The sequence below is a fragment of the Coenobita brevimanus genome, chromosome 20 (genome assembly GCF_032717465.1).
Source record: "Coenobita brevimanus isolate Jiangsu-jjx chromosome 20, ASM3271746v2, whole genome shotgun sequence".
Classification (NCBI taxonomy): Eukaryota; Metazoa; Arthropoda; class Malacostraca; order Decapoda; family Coenobitidae; genus Coenobita; species Coenobita brevimanus.
In genome coordinates this window covers 7,390,694-7,406,265 of record NC_136973.1, presented here as the reverse complement: position 1 = coordinate 7,406,265, position 15,572 = coordinate 7,390,694, and the positions used below count along the sequence as shown (strand labels likewise).

At 42.9% G+C, this 15,572-nt stretch overlaps 1 protein-coding gene across 1 annotated transcript in view; it reads right to left on the bottom strand.

Moving 5' to 3' along the window:
* The window catches only part of Fancd2 (Fanconi anemia complementation group D2), a 193,099-nt gene that overhangs the window by 138,083 nt on the left and 39,444 nt on the right, over nt 1-15,572 (bottom strand). The window contains exons 5-7 of the mRNA XM_080266338.1: nt 4,289-4,365; nt 2,020-2,212; nt 1,429-1,644 (exon numbers count right to left, since the gene is read on the bottom strand). Coding sequence (XP_080122464.1) covers nt 1,429-1,644; nt 2,020-2,212; nt 4,289-4,365 — 486 coding nt within the window. The remainder of the gene's footprint in view (nt 1-1,428; nt 1,645-2,019; nt 2,213-4,288; nt 4,366-15,572) is intronic.

Below are 15,572 nucleotides of genomic sequence, written 5' to 3'. Positions count from 1 at the left end.
TGAGTACCCTTTGTATTATCAACAAGTAAGTTAAACAGAACAAACCTGATAAATGATGATGGGATAAAATTTCTCATCGTTACACTGATGAACAACGGTGGGATAAAAAATCCTACCGTTACATGGTCACTTGGGAAAATACAGATATATATATACAGTAATCCCTCCAATACCCGATGTAATAAAGCCAAAGGCATGTCCGGAAACTGGGTTTGTCCGGAAATTGGAAAAATGCCTCCTGGACAGGTACTTATGGACCCTAACCCAGCCTAACTCAGAAAAACACCTACATAACTCCCTACTGGACATGCATAGCACCTATTTAAAACCCTGTTCACACAAGTAAGGGACAGAAACTATAAAATAAATGATAAGAAACCAGAGAATGAGGAATTAGAAGTGAGTATGGAAAACATTTAGCAGTGTACAGGGTACTTACAACAAGTCCGTGGCTGTCACGAAGATTAACCTGCCTCCTCTAAGGTTCTGGCAGTGGTGAAAATGCTCTTGATGCACATACAGTAATCCACTGTTGTGCTGCAATTAATCCTTTGCACTGTGTATAACTGTTTAACACTGAACATTCTGTTCTTACTTGTGCAAGGCCAGTTGCAGCACGCCAATGTTGCTGTCTGCACTTAATCCTTTGCACTCTGAATTCTAATTTCTTAACACTGCACAACACTGTAAATTCCCATATGGTCTAATGGCAAGGTATTGCAGTTTATTCACGGTTTCTTCGCAAAAACAATTACATGCGGCAGCCACTGCGACGAGCTTCTAATCACGACGGTAGTTAGGCGGGAACTGGGGAGGGGAGGAGCAAGCAGGGGGCTGCTCTACTACACGCAAAAACACAGCTGTTAGGTGCCACATGCTGAACTCAAAGTATGGCAAAAAAAAAAAAAAAAAAAAAAAAAAAAAAAAAAAAAAGATTTTTGTTTTTGTTTTCCTTGGCCATTTTGGGGTTCCCAAGGCCCGGGCCCCAAATGTCCGAACATTGGGGTGTCCGGGAATTGGGCATCCACTTAATACAGGGATTACTGTATATACAGTATATGCATATTTTTTCAAGAGTCAGAAATTACCTAACTTCAAAACACTGTAGCAGCTAAACTATGGTATATATTGACCTGAAAATTGATGAACATAGACTTTATCACTTCATCTATCAAATAACAGGACAAAACAAATACCATTTTTTTTTTTCTTCCCCCCTCCTCCACCCCATGGAGTGCATTTCAGATTTCCAATTGGCCACAGATTATGGGTTAATGTCTAGGCATCCTCTTAATATCTTCACGTTATTCTTTCCCTCAGTGAGGCAACACCCTAAACAACCACATCACTTACACCAACCTCCTCCAGCCAAGACTGGTCCATAAATAATGTCCCTTGAATAAGGCAGCACTATCAAGTCCAACAAACCTTTAGCCAGGCCTTAGTGAGGAACCTATAACAGAGTGTAGACATCTTGATATTGTTGAGAAGCAGAATCTCGTACACTCCAGCCTCCTCAGCATTCAAGCCACCATCCTTTGACTTGTGTGGGGACCTCTGGCTGCTAAGAGGGCCCTTTCTGGGGGACTTGTCACTAACACATTCTCCCGGCAAGTTGATCTTCTCTCGTATATCACTGACAACCTGAGTAACAATATCAATGCTGTTATTATCATTAATATTATACATACATAATGCCTTTCCTTAGCTAAACATGAAGCCACATACCCCACAAAAATTCCACACACTGCCACACACACCACAAAAATTCCACACACTGTCACAAACACCACAAAAATTCCACCCACTGCCACAAACACCACAAAAATTCCACACTGCCACAAACACCACAAAAACCCCACACACTGCCACAAACACTACAAAAATTCCACATGCCACTAACACCACAAAAATTCCACACTGCCACAAACACCACAAAAATTCCACATACTGACACAAACACTACAAAAATTCCACACACTGCCACAAACACCACAAAAATCTCTCTCTCTCTCTCACCTGATATGCTGTGGATTGCTCAGTACCACTAAGAATGAATTTGATAATGATGGGAAGGTGGCTCAGTTGTGCTGCCTGTAGGGTCTTCAGTACTGAGTGGTGCACCTCCTCTAAACAATCACTGGGTAGCATCAACTGTGGCAGTGCATCCAAAATGGCTGTTGTCAGTTCTGGTGTGGTCTGGTACAGTTCACTGAAAAAAAAAAAAGTAACACTAGGAGTTATGGCTATAATCTGATTTAGAGCTTGTTCTCACCTGATGGAACTGGGCCACTCCCACAACTTAAATACCACATCAAGGTCATACGAAATTCATCAAGCCTTAGTAACGACGTAGGAATGAGCCACCTTGGGTACTAGTCAAATCAACCTATGAATATGACTACCAGTACACCTGGCCATCAACTGAGCTAAAGAAGGTTAGAAATCTCTGTGAGGTTACAACAAATGCACTATATTGTACATAAGATTTCTCTCAAGTATCAGGACTGAAACACCTACATCATACCAATGCACACTGTATACAAAATAGTAATCCATCAGCTCATATGGTGGTTGGTAAAGTCACTGATGAAGGGGCAATGGTGAAGGTTATGGATATAATCTTCCTACACCTCTTCATCCTTAAAATTTATCTGAGCAACCTCTGGATGATTTTGAATTTATGCAGTACTGGGGAAATTTCTGGTAATGAATGGGTCGCCGAATATTATTACAGTATCCAAACCCTTCATTCAGTAAGTCCATCCTTAAGTAAAGAAGACTCTGGTGGCACCATGAATATGAAAAACATGTCATTGGGTTGAAGAGATTAATAGTTTTTAACACATTCATCCTAAGACTCTCTGCTTCATGAAATTACCTGCCATTAACTAGAATAGAATACCAGATTTGTTCCACATATGCAACAGTAAAGAAAGGCAACATTTAACACTTTCAGGTCCCTAAATTCACCCTCAGCTGAATAAAATCATCTGGCATTACCTGCACTAAAGTACATTACTCAAGTTGCTCCTGACCATGGGAAAGTTTTTAATATGCCTTGGCCAGATTAGATATACAGTATACCTGTACTCAACATTAGCTTACTAGAAAGCATGCTTTCTCTATGTGTGATTTACCAACAGATCCCATGCCTATTAGACAGTCATTTTCTCACACCATCACAAGTGCTATTTTAGGGTTGTTACAACTTCAATACATCACACACACAAAACAATGACCTTCTGGCCATTCTATGCTGGCAGAATTGAGTGTTAATGAGAAGCATGTGTGTGTTTACATGTAAGTGTAAGATAAATGTGTGAATGAAGGTACTGTATGTATGCATGTACAGTTGTGTTTGATTTGCAAATGCCTAATACTGGTGCACCTCTACATGCCATCTTTCATGGGTCTTGATGGGAACCTGCATGGCTGAGCAAAGGAACATCACTTTCTGTCACTGGAGACCTTGCCCACCCAACCTAATGCTTCATACATGGGTGTAGGTGTATATAAATAACAGAACACACATTTTCACATCAATGCAAAAAATAGAAGGACAACTTGTGACAAAAACAGAAGTAAAAAAGGGTGAGGGTGCGCTCCAGAAAAACAATAAACTTAGGAACCGTAAATGAGGCACCAGGCAGCACTGAAGGGGGACATCCACCTACATTACATTCCTTTACTGCCCCATCAGAAGCACTGTGCAACATTATGTGAGCAATAAACCCCAAACACCCTTCCAACTTAAACCCTTATAAGCCACATTCAGATGAGCACCTTAACCAACTAAATCACCTGGAACCTATTTGTCTGATGATACGGTACAGTACTAATTTTTCTTTTCACTCAGTGTCCAGTCATGTGAAAGTGGCACCACATCCAGTGAATGGATAACAGACATACCCACCAAAAGCCAAAAATAAAAGCAAGATACAGAGAATCTTTTCATTTGCAGTCACTCCCCACTTACAAATCTATGGCTGTGTGTGAGAAAATGCTACACTACGTGAAACAACTTTAAGGGAAACATGTTCTGGCTCATAATTATAGGGCTAAAAGCAAAAAAGAACACTTACATCTAATTACAAAAATGCTTGATATATAATTACTCACAGAAAGCTTTTACATGAAGAAAAGGTTTTCATGGTTCAGCAACTTAAAATTAGATATTTACATGAGGTCTAACTGTAACGATAAAGGGGCAGCTCTTAACAACTGTACCTTAACCTGTAAACAGGACCTAAACGAACATGAATATAAGGCTGGGTAGGGTACTCACCAAAGGAGCTCGGCAACCTTTGGATGATTGTCATCGTCGAGGATGCTTGGTACAGCACTGATAATCTCTCGTTGTACCTGTGAAAGTAATGGCGCTAAATAATATTCCACTGATGCTGTCAGTTCCAACTTTCCTGCAGTACAGTCATCCACTAAAAGCTGTCTTATTATCCCAGCCTCCATAAACACCTAACCTACCGACTGTATGGTCATCTGTGACAGCTGTCTCTGATCTAGGCCTCCTACAAACACGTGCAAATCAACACCTGCAGACTTACAATGCCAGCAAAATATAGTGGCCTGAGTGTACTTGTGTGACTTCTATGCTCACAAAAACTGTTACCAATACTGACCCACACTACTCACCAGCTTCTCTGTATGTTTATTCAACATGCCTGACCTGCTCAACTCTTACTCATTCTATAAAACCCTGACATGTGTAAAGAAACAACTACAAATGAGGAAGCGGTGGCTCAATCAGTAGAGAGGTGGCCCGCAGTCCTAATGGACCCCAGTTCAAATCCCCGCTGGGGCAGGGAACAGTTTATGGATTTGAATTTCATAAAAAGTAGACTTTACTGATCTACCAGAAGACCCACCGACATGTCGTAAAAACACCCCCACTAATACCAATACACCAGTACGGTATGAGACAACCCTAACATGTATTCAATATGGATGGTGGGTGTTAGCACCAAAGTGGTGGCATGTGGAGATGTAGGAGGACTACTGGGCCTTGGGGATATGCCCTGGGGATAGGCTCTGAAGCCTTTGCCCAGAGTCGGACACACACACACACACACACACACACACACACACACACACACACACACAAAACTTTTGCCAAGCATGAGCTCTCTCTTCATATTAACACAATACCTGAAAGGCTTATATTTACATGGCAAGTTTTGTAGTTTTAGTGTAGTGAAACAGGTAATGAATCACTATAGCATCTCATGAGCAGTTTCTCAATTCAGAGGGAGATATACTTCTCTCATAATTACTTTAACCTGCCCCGTACCGACTAATTTATGACAATACCCACCCCCAAAAAAACGACAAATTTTCGACTTTTTGGGGGGGGCTCAAACCTTCGCTTTTTATGTGAAACATTGAAAATTCATAGAGAAATTGCTCACCTGAGCTTTAAATGCCAGTACAGGTAACAATACCCTCATCTGGCTGTGTTTTCTACGGGGCCTTGCTCCAGAGAAAAATGTGTTCTATGGGAGGGGTAACTATTCCAAACCATTCATTTTTTTTTTTTTTTTTTTTGGGGTACGAATTTATATGTAGTACAAGAGTATATTGGTTTTCACACAGTAATATAGGCGACATAAGCATTGTTTTGCTCACCAAACACATCAACATACCGCACTTTTTTGGCAACATTACCTGATCATCATTTCTGACTGTTTCTTCCTCTAACGCTACGTAAACTTTGTCCTCCACATTGTCATCGATTGGGGGATAACTCCGACCTTGAATTTCGTACTGTAGCGCAACATGTCTTTACTGGCCAGATCAATGGTAACAGGTGAGTTGCCGAGACAATGGCGTGTGGGGTGGGGGGGTCACGCGGGGTAAGGCATTGTCCCTGCCTGGCATCGGTTAGGGGAAGGTGTCCTGTGTATACGTATCAAAAATCACGCGCAAAATTTGAAAAATGTGCAAATGACGGACCTTGCAATAGCAAAACGTTCATTGTACATTGTAGGGACTATGCGTGAAAAAAAAAGTTGCAACGTGCATTGTACGTTGTGGGTATGGGGTGGGTTAAGGCTTTCATTTGGGGATAAATATACTGCTTGCTGCAACTGGGATATATATCAATTCTGTAATAAATGTCAATTTATATTTTAACTTTCTATATACAACAGTATTTAGTGTACACATCCAGAGGCATAATTCATGGGGGGGAATAGGGGGGACATATCCCCCTCAACTTTTGAACTGGGGGGGACATCATAGGTTTTGTCTCCTCCAACTTTTGAACCAGGGAGATGTGCATTTTTACATACGAAAATCTGAGACCTTACAGGGAAAAGGATATTAAGTGTCGCAACCACCAACAACTGGCAATCTCGTTCACCCACCGTGTTTACTAAGTGTATGAGCACTGAACTGGACAGGTCCTGCACACGTCTAACTACAGTAACTAACCCCACCGCCCAGTCTGGGGCTCGTCAGGTCGTCGACAGACTAGACCCAGTATCGCTGGAGCATTAGAATATAACTTGTCTGGACTCTGCCTTTAGACCGTAGTGTGCGAATGTTGCAGGTTCATGGCTTTTCTGTATTCTGAAGACGTTAGAGGAACACAGCATGTTCTCGTGTCTTTTTTATTTTTTGTTGGAATGAGGTGTTACCTTTGTGACCTTTTTCACGTTACTATTGTAAATAATTTAGCTATGCAAATTTTCAGCTAATTTGCATATTACACTTCGTAAATACAGTACAGTAACCCCTCCAATATCCGGATCAATAGAGCCATCGGTAGGTTCGGATATTGGTTTCGTCCGGATATTGGGCCCCAGCTTATGGACTTGTACTTATGGACCCTAACTCAGAGAAACACCTATACAACTCCCTCCGGACATGCATAACACCTATTTAACACCCAAATCACACCAATAAGGCACATAAATGACTGAAATAAATGCAAAAGAAACATAAAATGTGGGTTTAGAAGTATGTTCATACATTAATAAACATTCTGGTACTTATGGACTCTAACTGAACCTAACCTAACCGAACCTAACCGAACTCTGAAAAACACATTCCTACTGCACATGCATGAGGTAAGTATAGTATGGAAAGAAGTACAGTATGACACTTTCTGGTAAGTATAGTATGGAAAAAAATACAATATGAAACATTCTGGTAAATATAGTATGGAAAATAGTACAACATGAAACATTCTGGCTACTTACAGCAAGTCCCTGGCCACCTCGATGAATAACCGCCTCCTCTCGGACTCTGACAGTAAGAACGATTTCCTGAAGCACTTGAACTACACTCTTCCTGAAGTCTTGCACTGAACTTAGTCACTAACACACAGAAGTCCGTTCTTTTCACAGTGTTCACTTTAGTCCAAATAATGTTCCAGTTTAATTTAAGTGTTGCCCATTAACTTTTCCCCAGTTTTTTTAATTTTCCAAAGCCAAAACAAAGAAGGTTAGTTACGTTAAATTTCTTTTCTACTGAGTCTTTTCTCCCAACTTGAAAATCTTAACACAACACACCGTTTTTTTCACTGCACAACACTCAAAATTCCCGTGTGGTCTAGTGGAGAAGTTCTTGCTGTTTATTCACTGTCAGAGCCCGAGAGTATCACTGGCAGGCGTCCAAGGGGTGCATCGGTGGGTCGTGGTGATGGCGTACCGACTACAGAAGACTCTGAAGACAGCCGCAAACTCACGTCGAGCGGTGACTCCACTGTAGCTGATGTGCTGGGCTGTGGCTCGGAGCATGAGGGCCTGTCTTGGGGAGGCAACGGAGTGGAACCAGGGCTTGGCACAGCGGGGGTCACGGGCCTGAAAAAACTGTCAATCGTTGACTGACGCAAGGACCGACGATTCTGGCGATTGATGATGCGCTGCCGGAAAGCACGCACTTCCTCCACGAGTCCCAAGAGCCCCATCTCCCTGTCGCAGTCCGGGTGTTCCAGGTAGTCTAGGACGAACTCTAGATGTTCCCGGAGTGCGCTCAGCTTGGGGATGGCTGGAGTAGTGTCCTGCTGAGCGGAGTCTGCATCATCATCGCCTTCGTCGTCGGAATCTTCAAGTTCGGGACTGGCACCAGCAACCGAAGACGCGATCTCGATATCAGACAACGTCTGATACCCAGGATCGCCCTCGTCGTCGTCCAACCACTCACGAACATCGTCCACATCAACATCGTCGCCGTGCATACGTAGCCGTGCATGGAAGTCATCCATGTCAAACCCTAGGAAATCGTACTCCACATCTGTTCCGAGAAGCAGACGAGACCAACCATTTTCAAGAGTTTTCACAGGGACTTCCTTCCATGCACTAGCCCAGTTGTACAGCGCAGACTTGATGTTGTAGCGGCGAAGGTTTTCCAAAGTCCGCTTGCCTCGAGTGTCACGTCCTTCCCTGCGCTCGTCCTCGTCCTCGAGAACAACCATCACCTCGTCCAGGAACTTCCGACGGTACAGGCGCTTTGTTGCCACGATCACTCCTTGGTCCATTGGTTGAATGAGAGCAGTCGTATTAGGTGGCAGAAACATGCACCTAATACGGCCATTTTCAGCAACCAAGTCCTTGTCGCACGGGTGGGCAGGTGCATTGTCGAGGAGAAGGAGAGCCTTTACCTGGTCGCGAGGAATTCCCAGTGTCTTCGTCTGGTAATGTATGACCTCCTTGACGAAGTGATGGTGAAACCAGTCTTTGAAAATCACAGCTGTGAACCATGCTTTCAAAGAATGGTACCATACGACAGGAAGGACATCCATCACCCCACGAAGGCACCGAGGCTGCTTTGCATGGCCAACAATAACGGGCTTAAGCCGGTGCATGCCTTTAGCATTGGCACAACACAAAGCAGATATCCGTTCCTTAGAAAGCTTGCGGCCAGGTACACGCTTCTCCATCTCATCGGCCAGAGTGTTCGTTGGCACCGAGCGATAGAATAGGCCAGTTTCGTCAGCGTTATAGACTTGACCGAGAGTGAGGCCCTCCCTGTCGATCAAGCCTTTCACCTTGTGCCGAAACTCGTCCACTCCATCCTCGTTAGCGTCCAACGCTTCGCCATGTGCTTTACGGTTAGTAAGGCCATGTCGTAACTTGAACGTGAAGAGCCAACCCTCGGATGCCTTGAAGTCAAGGGCGTCGTGAAGCCTTGCAAACTTCTCAGCAGCAGCCTTCAGCTCCGTTCCACATACCATCACACCAGCTGCACGTTGCTGTCGATACCAAATCAACGTGGAGCGGTCGATCTCTGCATACTTGGGGGTAAACATAACCTTCCTCTCCACGTTGCGTTTGCTTCTCGACAAGAAGTCAGCCGTGTACTGCATGAGCTTGTCTCGGGAACGCTTGATATCGAACAAAGTCGACTGGGCCAGGTTGAACTCGCGGAGAATGCGTGAGGAAGACCAACCCGCATCAACCTTCTCCAATATCTCCCGTTTCTTCTCCAGAGTCAACACCACTCTCTTCCTTTTCTCAGGAGGCGGGGCCATCATCACACACACTAAGAGTAGGGCAGAGAGCAGCAGGAGGCCTTGCAGCAAGTACGGCACCACCACAAAAGCGAGCACGTGGGCAGCCATGGCGAACAGCGTAGGTCTTGTCGCGGTGAGAAACAGGCGGGAAGTGGAGAGGATGTAGCGGCGCTCTATCGGACGTCGGAGGAATGACGAACCAAAACAATGCTCTCACGCGGCGCGCGCGGCGTTCAAATTACGGAGGGCAAAAAATCGATTTTTTTTTTCCAATTTTTTTGGATTTTCGGACCATTTTGGGAATGTTTGATCCCAGGACGATAAGGTCCGGGTAGTGGGGATGTTCGGTTATTGGGCGTCCGGATATTAGAGTGATTACTGTACTTATATGGTGTGACGCAGATAGATTAAGCCGATTGCAGCAAGCTGTTTTTTTTTTTGCGTTACTTTTGTAAATAAATTAGCTATGCAAAGGTTTAGTTAATTTTCATATTACATTTGGTAAATACTGATACTGTGTGATGCTGGCAGATTAACATGATAGAAGCAGGGTATTTTTCATGTTAATTTTGTAAATAATGTAGCTGTCCAAAATGTTCATTTGATTTTTGTATTACATTTGATATATATTAATACTGATGTTCTTTTTTCTTCTTTTTTTCTTTGTATGTGCTTATGATTAATATCAGGCTACTTGAACAAATCATGGATAAGTCTGATTAGCCAATGAGCTTAAGTACTTAACACTAACTCTAGTATATGACCAAATACCTATCCCACATGGCCTCAAAAACATCTCTAAAATTAGTCAAACCTCATAACTTTCTCGGGGGGAGGGGGTGGGGGGGTCCCTTTGCTTACCACAGCTAGCAAACCTAATTTCGTTATTGTCCCCCCCAACTTTTGGAAGCAAGTTATGTCCCTGTACACATCACCGGTCAGATCAATATTAGCCTGCATGAAAAGCATCCTGCCAGTCTATCAGTGCATTTAATGCCAACTTGTCATGCACAGCATGTGCACTATCTGAATAAATATTCACCAGCACACTGTTGTCGGAAAAATGGAAGGAGAAAAATATAGCAGCCACTATCTATTACAATACGCAGGAAATGTCCCTCTTCCACTGACTTTGGAATTATAAAGCATCAGCAATGACTAGTACACATGCTGACCAACTGACAACGAGACATCCATCTTCAGCTGAGTAAAACATAAGAGTGTCACTAGAATGAAATTTTGAAAAAGCTCAGGGGCAAAATAAATAATGACAAGCTAGATGCGAATTTACAGTAGTGTTGTACAGATAAACAGGTTTTGTAGTAATACAATCATCACTTTCTTAGAAAGAACAATCTTGCTGGCTCTTGGCTTTTACAGTAGTTCCTTCTTCCTAGCAAAAAATAAATAAATAAATAGATAAATAAATAAAAAAAATACAAGCAGCAAATAATATGCCACACCCAGAATCAAAGTCCAAACTAAGACTTACAGTGTTATAAATATATGTAAGATTCACCCTCCCCCTTAAATTTTCCTAACAATTTTCAGTGTTGATAAGAAATTAGCTGGTTCTGGCACCTAGATTATCTTCTAATCTATAGAAAGCATCAGCTCGTGCCAAGACCAACATCAACATAAGAATTCCTTACCTCAATACAATACTGTACTGTGATATTGCTTTGATTCACTTAAGTCTTTTATATACTGTACTAAACAACTTGAAGTCAGGGACTTTAACTAACCATTTGTTTTGTTTTTGAAGGCTCCAACATGCTTGCATGCATCAGCCTTGGTCACCTAATGGTGGCTCTCCATGCTGCTTGTTCTATGGCAGCCTCCCTGTTAAGTTCCTTAACCCTAAGGTCACACTTAATGACCACGTCCCACGTCTTCTTCAGTTTACCCCTTCAAACCCCAACCACAGTATTAACACTTCTCACTTTCTGCATCCAAGTATCATCCCCCATCCTCTCCACATGCCCAAACCACATCAATCTACCTCTCCTCATCACAACACCAATACACTCCAGTCCCATCCTATCTCTCAACTCCCCCATCATAAACTCAGCCCCCCTGGGCCTTGGATGCAGGGACGCACTACACATCCACCTAATCATTGTCATTTCTGTATGTCTGAGCCTGCAAATATCCTCCTCCTTTACTGCCCAGGTCTCACTACCATACAGTATTACACTCCTAACACATGCTGCATACAAAAATCCCTTAGCACACAGGAAGAGCCCTCTCAATGTCAGGAGAGGCAACAGCTCCCTGAATTTCTTCCAACCACTTCTCACCCTAGCCACAGAGCTGGCTCCAGCCCCACCTCCAGCACGTAACATGTCTCCCTAATAACAAAACTCTTTCACACACTCAAGAGACTCACCAGCAAGTTCAATCCTTTCACACCTGGCAATCTCAACCTGCTCTCCCCGACATGCTGCACACATAAAATCAGCATTATCTCGCAGTCTACCTCTAATATCACTACATCTCTTATGCACCCACTTATCACAAACACCCCCTTGTGGCAAATTGCACATGGCCACTCTCCCTCTTCTTTGACAGTACTGCCACCAACCCTAGATATCATCACTTTTGTTTTATCTGCATTTACCCTTAAGCCCTTGTGCCTCATATCATCTCTCCACTTCCTAAATCTTTCCTCCGCCTCCTTTCCTTCTCTGCAATCAACACCAAATCAACAGCATACAACATCTCCCACGGGAGTCCATTTCTGAAGTCATGTGAAAGGGCTTCATGTGCCATGATAAAACACCAAGGGACTCAAAACTGACCCCTGATGCACACCAACATTCATGGAAAACTAATCACTCAATCTCCATTCACTCTTACCTGGGTGCGACACCCACATACATGGTCATAACCACCCTAACCAGCCACTCCTCCATCCCAAGTCTTCTCACTGCCCATTTCACCACCTCTCAAAGGACTGTCAAGGGCTTTCTCCAAATCAACAAAAACAAAGTACAGTTCCCTTTTCTTTCTTATATATTTTTCCTGAAGCTGTCGAACAATGATTATGGCATCAGTCGTCCCCCTGCCTGGCATAAACCCAAACTGCATCTCATCAATATTCACTCTTTCTCTAATCATACCTTCTAGAACTCACGCCATTAACTTCATTATCTGATCTAAAAGCTTTATACCTCTATAATTTCCTCTTTCCAGGGCATCACCATTCCCCTTGTACACATTTTTGGTTGCACTCTTCAGCCAATCATCTGGGACAACACACTCACATATAATGACATTTATCAGGTCAGTGACTAACCTCACTCCTACATTTCCTGAGGCCTTCAACATTTCAGCAGTCAAGCCAGACACACCTGCTGCCTTCCCCACCTGCATCCTGCCTATTGCTTCACTCACTGTAGCAATGTCAATCATAGGTCAAGGGCCAAACACTGGATCTGCTGGCTCCAAACCTTCCCTGTCCCAGTCAAACTCCTCATTCAACAACCTGTTATAATGCTCTCTCCATGCATCTTGAATATCCACACTGTTCACCACTACCCTTCCTTCATCATTCTTCCCTCAATGTTCACTTATAACATCCCTATTATCCTTCTTCACCTCCTCTGCCATCTTAAATATCATATTCTTCCTTTCCACACGATTTAGGTTATCAAGTAAAAGTCTCTGTGACTCAGACTTCGCCCTGTATACCTTTCTTCTTGCCCTATGCTTGGCAGTCATATCACCTTGAATGACTGAAGGTAACATTCTTTTTTTTCTTGTTTTTTTTTTTAGTACAATAAGAGGCCAGAGGAAGAAATAACATCATTTATTCTTTCATCATCCAATCCTATGCTGCCCTATAAGAAGCATAGGAGCCTGGGGCTAGTCAAGTTCGTCCTAACATTGAAGATGAGAGCAACCAGCCTCACTCATCCCCGAGCAGCACTACGTGAGCAATAAACCCCAACCATCCCTTGGATATAAACCTACACTGGCTCAATCCAATTGGGGCACCTGTATTACCCACTAAACCACCAGGCTCCATAATTTGGTTATATGGTTACCACCCAGTGTAGTAAATGATTTCCTGTTGTACAGGAAATAATTTAGCTTGTTACTCTGTGTAGAGCCATCCATGGGCAGAAGGAAGAGGAAAGAATGAAGGAAAGAAAGACAGAAGAGGGGGTGTAAAGTCACCCATAGGCAAAAGGAAAGGGAGAGAATGAAGGAAACAAAGACAGAAGAGGATGGTCACCCATAGGCAAAAGGAAAGGGAGAGAATGAAGGAAATAAAGACAGAAGGGGATGGTCACCCATAGGCAAAAGGAAAGGGAGAGAATGAAGGAAATAAAGACAGAAGAGGATGGTCACCCATAGGCAAAAGGAAAGGGAGAGAATGAAGGAAATAAAGACAGAAGGGGATGGAAAGAATGAAGAAATGAAGAGAGGAAAGGGCAGACACCCGAGAGCAATACTACATCTAGTGTGTGGATGGTGAGTGCCCCAACCTTCCCCCCCCTCCCCAAAAAAAAAGGTAATCCACACACCAGATTAAAGGTGTCCTCCATTCATAAAAAATCTGTGACAGTTGGACTTGAACAGCCATTGGTTGAAGTATGGGAGGAAACCACTCTGGGGAAGCAAGTTCCAAAGAGATAAAGTTCGGGAGAAAAAGAATTCTGATAGGCTCTGCAATATGGCAGTGTGACAGTCCAGTCATGAACACTACATTCTAAAGAGTGTAAGGCAATTATCGTCAAATCAAAAGCTGACATTCATAGCAGGCCAAAATCAATGCCAAAATTTCAGTAAGAGATGGTTTTCCAAAGTTTTACATAATCAAAGAAAGGACAGCAAGAATAAAATATAATATATCCAATGGTTGAAAGGGCTAAAACCAGCACATAAATACTTCCACTTAAGGAATCCGCACACTGAGGTGGGCAATGGTAAGGCTAATATTTTCTATGGAAATGGATGCTAAACCAAGTGCCAAAATCAGCCAATTACTTCCCAACAACTGCTAAAAGTAGCTGTCAAAAAATATATATGCAGGATAAAGTACAGAAAAGGTGTAATCCAATTTTTTAACATGTGAATTTCAGCTTGGACCTTGATTCTGGTTGCTTGAAGCTGTCTGATGAATATGTGGCTGGTTTCCAAGTCTATTACCACACCACATTTATGACAGTGTCTCTCAGGGTCAAAAGTAGTATTCTTTCTACTGTCTACCATGATATTCATTCTCATCACTTTAGGAGGCTCTCCAGCACCTCTTTTTGCCCAAAAATTTTGCATAAATAATTACATCTTACCATTCCTTAGCACAATACATTATTTTTGTTTTCTTAGCTGACATGAAGTGCACAAAAAAACATACTGAAAAAGAATGAGTATATATATAAATATATATACAGGTATATATATATATATATATATATATATATATATATATATATATATATCATCAGCCGTTTGAGTATCCACTGCAGGACCGGCCTATTCCGACCGAAGTCGGGACGATACAGCCAATGTATCTCTACCAAGTGGCTTAGGCTGTCTGGTAGAGATTGTATGTAGGGTGAGAAGTGTTTGTAAGTGTAACTGTAGTGTTGGAGTGGCTTTGGATGTGTGTGTAGTCTGTGAACCATGTGTAATCGGCCCGCGCAAGCCGACTGGGTGCTGTATGTTTATATATATACATTGTATATATATCTCTCTATCTACCTATTGCCAGACGCCTCAATCCCGTTTGGGGTGGCCACAAACAAAACGTCTCCACATCGCCCTGTCCCCCGCCATTTCAATGCCCTGCTCCCAACTTACACCCCCCTCTCTCATATACCTCTCCACCCCATCCCTCCATCTCATCCTCGGCCTCCCCATCCCTCTTCCCCCCTCCACCTCACTCACATACACTCTCTTCGTCAGTCTTTCACCCTCCATCCTCTCGACATGGCCAAACCACCTCAGTGTGTTCCTCATAACGCTTCCTATCACATCCACATCCACACCACAACGCTCCTTTATATCCTCATTCGTCAGCCTGTCTCTCCATGTGACTCCACAGGCTCCTCTTAAATAACAGTATATATATATATATATATATATA